This window comes from Erinaceus europaeus, chromosome 2 (assembly GCF_950295315.1).
Source record: "Erinaceus europaeus chromosome 2, mEriEur2.1, whole genome shotgun sequence".
NCBI classification, from domain to species: Eukaryota; Metazoa; Chordata; class Mammalia; order Eulipotyphla; family Erinaceidae; genus Erinaceus; species Erinaceus europaeus.
Genome location: NC_080163.1, coordinates 54,447,782 through 54,459,604, shown reverse-complemented (window position 1 = coordinate 54,459,604; position 11,823 = coordinate 54,447,782). Strand labels below are relative to the sequence as shown.

Genomic DNA, 11,823 nt, shown 5'->3' with positions numbered 1-11,823 from the left:
CTATCATGTCATACATATCCCACCTTTATTAATTTAATATGTACGTGTTGTTTACTCAGGGTTGTGCTATCTAAAAGACAAAATGAAGAGAAGGTGGTAAATGGACCAGAATTCCTACACTATAAAAAAGAAAGTGATAGACTTGTTTTGTATAGCAAAAGTTCATGCTGTGTCTTGTTAACTGTAGATATTTCTAATCAAAACAAAAGGCCAAAGGTTTTAAATGTAAGTTGGCTGCTTAATCTGACCTCAACCAATTATACTGGGAGTGGCTTCAATTTTTGAAAGTAAAATTTGAGCTCTCATTGAAAAATGTGTCCTCCCATAAAATAAAATTTACTGTAATTTTATTGGGTTGATGGTTGTCTCATGGGCAAATTTAACTATGGAAATAAATGTGCACATTGCTGACTTTGGTGACTAAGTCCTATGGACAATGAGATGGCTCTGAATGAATGTAACCTGTTCACATACAAAGCTTCAGGAATATTTGTACAAGTTCACATTTGTCAGGATGTTTAATTGTTAAGAGAGTAACACTGAAAAAATCAGATACATTAGAAGAAAAGTCTCAGATTCTTATTCTTATCTCTAGTACCAGCTTTCCAGGTGCAATTAATTCAACCCTCCTCCCTATTTTGAGTCATTAATTTTCTCATCTGTGAAACAGACAGGCTCTACTAAATTATCTGTAAGGTTTTTCTCCTTGACATTTTTTTCCCCCAGAGCACTGCTCAGTTTTGGCTTATGGTAATGTTTGTTAATAAGCCTGCAGACATGAACCATTATGCTAACTCCCCAGTCTATCCTTGACATTCTTTCACTCTCTACTTACAAAAAGGCTTGACACATGGAACACAAGTTGCCATGCATTTTTCCATCTGGTCCACGAACAGGCTCATTTTCTCTGGTACAGAAAAGTATGCCATCCTTTATTTGATCCTTATAGTCACTGCAGAGTTTCTGAATAATAAAAATGAGATAGTTTAGACTGTTTCTGCTCTCAGTTTATAAATTCCAAATATTTCTTGTCGTAGACACCAGAAAAGAGGCACTTAGGACCAAAAATAAAACTCTTAGGATTGCAAGTCATCCAAAAATCTAGTGGGGTTTCTCTCCTTGTGACATTAATCCACTTCAGTTTTTCAATAGGTATATTCAGTGGATGTAGATGTGAATGGGATTTGGCTCTTAGTTAAATGACAAGGATAACTAATTTCAGTGTAAATAGCTAAAAGGTATTATACATATGTGAATTAAGTTTGTGAATGCAAAAAGGAAAGAATGATTCAAAGCAATTTCAGAGAAAAGCTTATATCTGAGTTGTATCTTGAGAATGTGTACAGGAAGAAACCAAATTCTTCCTTGAGGAACCCCAACATTCAAAGATATAGCAGTATGGAAAAGAAATATGCAAAAAAGATACTATTTTGAGATAATGTATTATTGCCATAGTTATAAAGAATGACTAAAGAATTACACAAGGAAGTGGGCGGTAGTACACCTGGTTAAGCGCACATAGTAGGAAGCGCAAGAATCCCAGTTGGAATCTCCTGGTCCATACCTGCGGAAGGAAGGGGCTTGCATCTCAAGCAGTAAAGTAGATCTGAAGGTATTTATCTTTCTCTCTCCTTCTCTATCTCCCCCTCCTTTCTCAATTTCTCTCTGTCCTATCCAGCAACAATGGAAAAAGAACACCTCAGGGGCTGTGAATTCATGGTTCAGGCACTGAGCCTCAGACAACCCTGGAGGCAAAAATAAATTTTAAAAAGAATTACACATAAAGAGGATGGTTTGGGTCTGGGTGGTGGTTCACTAGGTCAAGCGCATACTGTACTAATCGTAAGAACTCAAGCAAGGATCCAGGTTCCAACCCCCACTCTCCACCTGCAGGGGAAGGCTTCATAAGCAGGTGTTTATCTTTCTTCCTTTTTATCTGCCCCTCTTCTCTAAATTTCCCTCTGCCTAGTCCAGTAAATAGAAAAAAAAAAATGGCCACCAGCAGCAGTGGATTCATAGTGCTGGCACTTAGCCCCAGCAATAATACTGGAGGAAAAAAAAAAAGGCTGGCTTAGAAAGTGATCAAAAAGAAACCCAAAGGTAAACCACTATGCTTTGAAAAGAATTTGGACTGTATTAGAAAATCAGAAAGCAGTAGAAATGCAACATTATCAACATTTTATTTGATAAAGATTTTCCAGTGAGTTATTTATAAGATCTTAGTAAATGGAGATTGAAATTATGAAAACTACAGGGGAAAAGGGAAAGAAAAAAGAAGAGAAGAGAAGAGAAGAGAAGAGAAGAGAAGAGAAGAGAAGAGAAGAGAAGAGAAGAGAAGAGAAGAGAAAAGATAGGTACCAAATGAGAGGGAGGTAGGAAACAGAAACAAAACATATAAGATAGTAAAGGGACATTTGAGAAATAAAAATTAAAATACTTTGAATGTAGGATTGAGGGGTAAGAAAGGAGCTGAAAATCTGGTTTAATCAATAAAACAGAATTACATGAAAGCAGAATGGAGGTTAGTGGAGGGGAATTAAGCATAATAGACTACTGTAAGTTTTGATGTAAGGATAAGTTAAACAGAGTTAAACACTGTTTCTTCAGGAAGTGAAATTGTCAAAATGTACTCTAAATACCTTCAAACTTTAGATTTTCACAGTGCTACTGAATTATGAAAATACCTCTGCTCTATGTAAACAACAAAGGAGATGAATTCAGTCTTGGCTGAAGACACAACTAGCTGAAAGTCACAACTAGAGACCAAGAACGATAGCAATGCATGGAGTGTCAAGAAAAATATTGGTTACTTCAGCTAAGGTAATAGCAGTAGAAAAATGGCAGGAGACTAGAAGAAAGTAAAATGCAGAATGTTTTTAAAAATACGTATTAATTTCTTTAACATTTGCTGCCACTTGAAGAGGGAAAGCTTTGTAAGTGGTGAAGCAGTATTGCATGTGTCTATCTCTCTCCTTATGAGTCCCTTCCTTATTGATCTCTGGCTATCTCTATCCAATAAATAAATAGAGGTAATACAAATTTTTAATATATATATATATATATTTGACTTACATTAAGGTAAAATCATTCAAAACAGCTCTCGTGTATTTGAAGAATACATATAAATTTTTAAATTCAAGTTATACTTTTTTCACTGCTCTTGGGGTACTGCTTTTCCTTTAAAAAATTCAGACAGGGAAAGAGAGGAGAAATAGCACAGTACCAATCCTTTCTATGCAGAGTATCCACTGGTATGATCCATGGTGCTCCGATGGGTGTGGTGTCAGGGTTCCTACCTGCATTCTTCTAAGTGGTAACATATGTACTATGCTGGCTGGGCTATCTCTTGGCAAGAATCATATTCTTGTTATATCACCTTAATTTAGGAATACGAAATTATGTTACTAACATGACTTAAAATTTATTCCAATTAGACCTAAACTTGTAGTGCCAGAATTGTTCTTCTCAGTTTCATAAAGTAATAATAAACATCATAAGCTTGTTTCCAGAATATCTACTAGTGGGGGAAGAGGGAAATAAACTCAAAATTGAAAATATTTTCTAGAGTGAAGTGCACATAAGCACACATTACAAGTCAAAACTAAATAGATAAAAACTAAACCTTACCTGCATTTCTCTTTGAACTTTAGTTCTTCTCAGATTTTCATCTGCTTTACTCTTTTCTCTTATAAAACGCTGTTTGCTAGAGAGAGGGGAAGAAAAACTCAGTAAATATAGGTATTTCAATTCTTCATGATAAAAATAGTCTTTAGATTATTTTTCACCTAAAGAGGTGTGTTGGTATGCATGAGACCCCTTCTGTTTCATTTGGTTTAGATCCCCCCTGCTTAACACTATTCTATTTACATAACCACTTCATTCTATTTACATAACCACTGTTAACAAGTTCCACCCTCCCTCCAGGGCATTTGTGGTTCAGTGATAGGATTCTCGTCTGCTCTGCCCCCTCTTTGTCACACTCTGATTTTCACCAGTCACTTTTCTCTCCACCCCCTCTATGTCACATCCTGTTTCCACCCTACTTCGCAAGTATATATAAAGACAGCATTGTGAGTTTTACTGTACTTTGAGTTTAACTTAGCTCGTCTTAGATTGTGCTGCGTCCTGCATGAATAAAGAGATACTGCCTACAGCTCAACCACGAGTCCCTGGTCGTCTGTTACCCGCCCGTGAAGCCAGCCTGGCGAAAACAACATAACCCGTCGAAAACAACAGAGGTGGCAAAGCAGCTAAGTCTTCTAGAGGCCTAGTATGAACATTTTGATATCACTTTGTTTGTTTTTTTGCCTCCAGGATTATTGCTGGGACTCAGTATCTGCACCACGAATCCACTGCTCCTGGAGTCCGTTTTTTTTCCCCTTTTGTTACCCTTGTTGTTTTATCATTGTGGTTATTATTATTGTCGTTACTGATGTAATTATTGTTGGATAAGACAGAGAAAAGGAGAGAGGAAGGGAAGACAGAGAGGGGGAGAGAAAGATGGACACCTGCAGATCTGCTTCACTGCTCATGAAGCAACCCCCCTCTAGGTTGGGAGCTGGGGCTTGAACAGGGATCCTTAGGCCGGTCCTCGTGCTTTGCGCCATTGTACACTTATCCTGCTGTGCTACCACCCAACCCCCTGGTTCTTTATTCTTATTCTTCTTCTAGCGTTTGCCCTTCTTCCGTAGCCAGTCAACAGCGTCAGGTTGAGCCTGATGTCTGCTTGTTGCTGGCTTTGAAAGTGACTGGGATCCATGTGGATTCAGTCGGCTAGGAAGGATCATCAGTTTCCCAAATAAATGGGTACTCACGGGATGCCCCACGAGAAGGTTGATCCAATGGTTCTTTATTAAATGGGTATCTTGACTGTCTCCCCCAGAAAGCCCCTTTCATTTTGCCTCATGTTTACCATTTCTTTCCATGGTAATGATCTTTTTTGTTTCATTATGTTTTTAAGATATCTACAGTTAAAAATTCATCTTCTTTAAGAAGACAACTCAGATCCCAAAGTGGAAATGAGTACTATATCTCTCACAGTATTTTTATTCTGGAGTGTTCGTCTCGTATGGATCAGTTTCATTTGACATAGTGTTATGTGTGCTCCGGGTTTATTTCTTTTTTTTTTTTTTAATTGTTGCCATTTCTATTAGCCTTGCAGTTTTGGAAAGCTATTGTTTTCATTTATGTATTCCTTCAGGTGTCTGTCTTTCTCTCACCCTCTCTATCTCCCCCTTCTTTGTCAATTTCTCTCTGTCCGGCCCAGCAACAACAGAAAAGGATGGCCTCCAGGAGCAGTGGATTTGTGGAGCAAGCACTGAGCCCCAGCCAACCCTGGAGGCAGAAAAAAAAAAAAGAATTACCCATAGATATGATGGTTTGCAGGCTGGGAGGTGGTGCACCAGGTTAAATGCACATAGTACTAAGCATAACTCAAGCAAGGGTCTAGGTTCCAGCTCCTGCTCCCCACCTTCAGGGTAGGTGGTGGCATATTCAGTTAAGTGCATATATTGCCCTACACAGGGACCCAGTTGGAGTCCCTGCTCCCCACTTGCAGGAGGAAGATGCTTCCCAAGCAGTGAAGCTGGGTTGCAGGTGTTTATTTTTTTTCTCCCTCTCTCTATATCCCCTCTCATCTCTGTTTTTCTCTGTCATATCTAATTTTAAAAAATATAAAGAGAAAAGGGGGAGGAATTCCTTTTTTATTAACATTTATTTAATAACTATTGTTTGACAAGTGCTGCTCTGCGTCCTGAGTATGTTGACAGCATCACAGCTTACCATATGAACACATTACATCCTCTTGGAAATTCTAGCCCCACAGAGAAAATGGCAATTGAGAAACAAATACTTACAAAGTTATCAACTGTGATGAAAAATGAAATTATTAAGGATTATAAGAATTGGGTTTCAATTAGGAACCTAGGAAAGGAATCCAATCCACCTGTAACATGAACATGGTGTGGTGAACCACCTATTCTGTCTCAATGAAATAAGCACTGAAAGAAAACAATCCTAGTCTTGGCACCTGCCATTACTCCTGTACTATGACTAACTCATTTAAAAAGTTTATAAAGGTCACAGGAGGAAATCTCAAGGAGAATTTTGTAATACACTTTCCAGTTGGAAACTGAAATCCATCTGTACTCAGAAATAGATATATATCATTGGACATATATATATAAGTTATATATATTTGACTGACTGGTTGGGTGTATTATGATTTATGGAGGGAATGAAGCTGCTCACAAATCCCAGCAACAAATGTGTCCCTCAACACTGCTCTTACTCATCATTTCAACCCATCTCCACTTCATGTTTGAAGTTGCAGGAGAAGCTATATTTATACTCACAAAATCTGAGCGCACAGAGCACATTTGTTGCCATGTATTCGGCCATCAGGGCCACGGATGGGGTCGCTCTCCCGTGTACAATAAAGTCTCCCATTCCTCACTTGGCTTTCAAACTCCTTGCAAAGATCCTTTGAAAAAAAAAAAGACAAAAAAAAATTTCATCCAACACCTTCTATTTTTTTAATCTTGAAAATGTTCATCTTGGATTTATAGTAAAACAATATCAGGTTTAGAAGATATTGGTAAACATCAAATGTATTAATGAAAATTAACTAATAGTAATTACACTTCAGTGCTTGATCAGTTTTTATGTTTGTTAGATGGTCTGTTTGTTAAACATAAAAAGGATCTAGAAAAGAACAAAGGTATGGAATGGAAAGATAGCTCACTGGGTAAGATATGTGTTTTGCAAGGCAGGTGGTTCACATTCAAGCACAAATATCTCGTGTGAATATCAAGATACTGGGGGAACCTCTGGTGCTTTAGTGTCTCTGAGTCTCTATTTGGATGAAAATAGTTGGCCTGGTAGTGATAAAACTCTCATATGCATGTGTTTTTGGCTCAATAACAAATAATAAGTACAAATGATAAAGATAAGCAATATTTTATAAAATTATGCAGTTCTTATTAATTTTAATATCTAAAAATAATAATAAAAGTAACTGGGAAATGTTATGTATGTACAAAAATACTAAGATGCCTGTTACAGGGATCCAACAAAATGCAATATTCAAGACAAACCTTCCCTCACCCTGGTTGCCAAAATGTTGTCAATGAACAATGAGCAGAATATAGAATCTGTGACAGGAGATGTTTAAAAAGCTCATTTATATGGATCAAATCAAGAACAGTCCAGCATTGACAAGAGGAAATAATAGGATGGTGCCAATTATATTATGCATTCTTTAGTTTTTATTTATTTTTTTGTGTATGGTTAATGTTATACACCATCGCTTCTTTATTAATATCCTTTTCTAATATAGCAAGTGGTAACTTCACAGACAGTGAGTCTAATTTTCATTTACTACCCATCCTAGAGAAACAGATCATCAAAATAAATATTTTGAGGACTTTTGTTTGAGTCCCTGGCCACCACATAGAAGTACCTGCACTGAGAAGCTTCAGTAGGGGTAGAACAATCCTGTAGTGTTTTCCCCTCTCTGTCCCTAACCCTCTATTTTAAAATAACATAAAATGAAATAAAAATAAAACTGCTTGGAGCAAAGGAGCAGGTTAGAGATAAGCCTAACCTGGTGACCAAAAAAAAAAAAAAAAAAGCTTCTGGTGTTCATATGTGTGCATGTGTCTGTATGTACTGAATAACCTATTTAAGGTGTGAAATTTGAAAACTGAATATATACATATATACTCATATGTATATGAATAAATATAAATTGCAAATGATTAGTATAATATAACTTTCTTTACCTGCCTCTCATCTGCTTTTTATAATTGTGGGGACCCTCATCTTCCTCTTCCTGCCAAGAAAACATGAGTTTGAAGAGTGTGACCTGGTAGCTAGGCTGTGTTTCTAACTCATTGAGACACCACAGCAAATTTCCATCACTTTGAGATCTCAGTCTTACAACCTACACAATGAAACATTTAGAATAGATGCCCTGTTCTAGATGTTTACTATTTTATTTATTTAAAATTAAATCAGATTTCACTGGGACAACTTAAAGGTGAATTCTACCCATTGCCTGGGAAGGTATTTGTTTTTAGAGGGACAATGGACAAGAAATGGGTGTGCTCCAAAATTCTTGATTGTAACAATCTAGAAATATAGACATAGAAGTCAATCATCTGATAATCATAACATTGTAATAAAATTAATGTTCAATGATTGTCATAAGAGAAACAATGGTAATTTCAGTTTACAAGTTGTGACTCACCTGAAGAGATTCTGAAAAAATAGTTTTGTGGGTAACCCACTGACAAGCTAATTATGGGAACAACATTGAGTCATTACTACAGGGCAATCCCTTTCAACACAACCATGCCTGGTGATCCCCACCAAAACAATGACCCCAAATACAGAGAAGGAATAGCAGAGACATGATGAAAGACAATGGAAAAAATCTTTCTGTTTATGAGGTAATGAAATGAAACAAACTCACTCAAAATGTCTTTCTTTACTTTTAGAACTATTTTATATTACTTTTTGAAATAACTTTTCATTGAAGTGACACTGTATTACAACATAAATAATTCTCTGGTATGAATTACTATCAACTAATGCCATTATCAGGCAAAAGGATTCAACTACATGGTGAAGGGCAGAGTGGACTTTAATTTTGAATTTGATATAAGAAACAGTAAAAAGATGGCTCAGAATCTTAGACTGAAATTTAATAACCATGAGTAAATAATAGCTTTTCAAATCTTTGGGTGAATTTTTAACAAAGCACCAACAGCTGAGTGTTTCATGCTTCTCAATTTAAATATTGAACAACTATTTAGAGTAGTCAAACTACTTCATGGAATGTAATTACAAAGTGGAAGTTTAGTTCTTGGCTACAAAAAAAATTGAAAAACTTGGCCTTTGTCTATCGTTGGGAAATCATGTGCCCTACAATGCACGAAAGTAAAACACGATGTGTATTATTTAATGCAAAACAAGTGCAGGATGTAGAAAGAATTGCATTTCAAAAGGAAGGCAATTTTGAAAGCATTTATTAAACCTCATTATTTTGCTGAAGGAAAAAATAATTACTCCCAGAAAGCCAAACTTACCAACCTTCCCCAAGCAAAGAGGAACATGATAGAGCTAAGGCTAAAACATAGGTATTCTAACTTCTTAACAAAACATTAGTTTAGCAAAGCAACTGATAGCACTTTTTACTAACACTAAGTTCAATTTTACTGGTGACTCAAGAAATCCAATCTGTATGTTATTAACAAAGGAAATACTCTTTTACACCAGATTAAAACAGTAAGACATCTAGTAATTTGAAAAAAAATGTAATATATTCAAAACAAAATGAATTTACACCAATCCAGAGATAAGTTTGATGGAAATTAAGCAGAAGTTATTTGCTTAAATTTTCCATCTAATGTCTCTCTTTTTAAAGCAAGAATGGAACACACATTTTATTTTTAGGTGGGAAATAATTGCATTAAATTAGAATGCAGTGATCAATACAGTGGAAACAGTCAGCTTGGGCAAGTTTGTAATTAAGGAGGGAAATTCAATCTAATAATGAAGAACAATAACATTACTGAATTACATAAAAAATTCAGGCACATTTTTATGGTCATAAGAACCAAAGTTGTGTTGGTGAACAATTTACCTTCTCAGTACTTCGTTGGACTCTGGTTCCACTTTCTCTCTTAGAATTTTCTTGGGCTTCTTTTAAGCTGTTAAGGAAGGAGATAGACAACCTATGACTGATTCATATTTTCACTGTCTAGTTTGTGCTGAGCACTTTCATATTATAGTCCATTACTTACTAAACCTGACCTCTTAAAGGAGAGCAGTATTTCCGTTTTTAAGGTTTAAACCAGAAAGTTACCAAAGATAAGGAAGGGTGTGAAAACTGACTCACTACCAGTCAATTTAGAAGCTTTGTTCTATAAAACAGAATGGGTGTGACTCCTTGATTGACAAACAGAAGATCATCAGGAAAATTCCTCTTAGCAGGCAGAACCAAGAACTTTAATACAATGTTATAACCAGGATGAAACCAAACAGTATTAGAAGCAGTGTTTCTCACGCCCACATTAAAGATATCTTTCTATACTTTGTAAGGTATTTGTTTGACTTCACGTGAAAGCATCATTGTTAACAAAAGTCATGTTGGCATGTGCTTCTAAGTCCATTCATATTTTCTAACTGCAGGCTCCTTTAGGAGAGAGGCAGTACCATCTTAGTTATAAAGAGAAAGAAACTAGGAGCAAGGAAGGTCAAGATTCCTTTTACTAAGTACAGTATGAAAAAAGATAGCTGTATAAAAAAAAAAATCACAGAATTGGGGCAAGTTTGAACACTAGAAGCACATAACTCCTAGATAAGAAAGGCTGATTTCCTGTCTGGAAACCAGTTATGATCGCTTGTTTTATAAACCTGATAGGACATGCCCTCGAATTATAAAACAGTGCACTGCAATTTTCAAAAGTAGGTGTGGAGTTTATTAATTGGTAAAATCCTATTCTGTCTTGATGTAAAAGATCTACTGATATAGATAGGGCACTTTTAGACCTGATGACATGTGGATTAGTGAGTCCATACCATGTTTAGCATCCAGAATATTAAAGACTCATTGAACCTCATCCATATCTGGCTCTGAGAGCTCAGAGACATGTCATACACTAGGAAAATAATTAACCTATAGTTCTTCCCTTTCATAAAGTTCTATCTTTTGTACTGATCATAAATTAAGCCATGTGATATTATCATATTATAAGTTAGACTGTAATTTTCAGTTTAGTCTTTCTATATATGCCCAGACAAAGCAATGCATATCAAATATATAATACAACTAATTTGATAAAGTATTGAATTTAATAACTAATGTGACCACCTTATCCACTTCTTTAAGAGATTTTTAATAGATGCAATGAAATAAATAATAGAGCAGTCACTCCAGGAAGAAGGGCCATTTACATTACAAAGATAAAGGACTGAATGCTCTATGCAAAAGACTTCATGGCTCCAGAGCAAGGTCTCAGGACACCAGATCAAGTGCATCCTCATCAGCCTATCTGCTGGACCTATCAGTATGATGATACTTACAACAGCTCAGCACACATTGCACACTTATTGCCATGTGTCCTCCCATCAGGGCCAAGAACTGGGTCATTTTCTCTTGTACATCCAAGTTTCCCATCTCTCACATAGGGCCGAAAATCTCGACACACATCCTGAAGAACAAGGAAAAGAAGTTGACATTCACTGATTCACACTGATTTCAGGAATTGTGTAGAATTCAGTGCTTCTCTTCCTGATGTTGTCTAGAGTGGTGCTAGTCATGAAGTTGCTTGATCAGTTTTGTATACTTCTTAGTTACATCTAGTACTCATTTACCTACTTATTCACCTAGTCATCAAATATTGATAACATATTACATGGTAAAACAATGGAAGATCATAGTCTAAGTTATCAACTTGTTCATATTCTATTGGGAAATACAAATTGAAACGGTAAAAATTCCATGTGCTAAATTCCTTGGTGAAGGTGACTTAAGGTTCTCTGGAGCAATAGAAAGGGTATCAAACATTAATTGAGGAAAATCGTTTATCCAGAAAGAATTAAATATGGCACACACAGATTAGAAAAGAACTATTTGATTCAAATCCAAATATCATTTTCAAATATGAAAATGCTGGCTAAGTAACTGCCCAAGGTCTCCTGACAGTCAGTAAAAGTGCTGTGATTTCAACTTACGTTAAGTGAATGGCTTGATACCTTTCTATGACCCATGCAATTCTCTTTTGATTTATTCTCTTTTCTTCCCTTTTTCCCTACTTA

At 36.1% G+C, this 11,823-nt stretch overlaps 1 protein-coding gene across 1 annotated transcript in view; it reads right to left on the bottom strand.

Moving 5' to 3' along the window:
* SPINK5 (serine peptidase inhibitor Kazal type 5) overlaps positions 1-11,823 on the bottom strand; it is an 82,507-nt gene that overhangs the window by 47,848 nt on the left and 22,836 nt on the right. The window contains exons 7-11 of the mRNA XM_060171440.1: positions 11,089-11,216; positions 9,647-9,713; positions 6,354-6,481; positions 3,628-3,703; positions 835-963 (exon numbers count right to left, since the gene is read on the bottom strand). Of these exons, the coding sequence (XP_060027423.1) occupies positions 835-963; positions 3,628-3,703; positions 6,354-6,481; positions 9,647-9,713; positions 11,089-11,216 (528 nt within the window). The remainder of the gene's footprint in view (positions 1-834; positions 964-3,627; positions 3,704-6,353; positions 6,482-9,646; positions 9,714-11,088; positions 11,217-11,823) is intronic.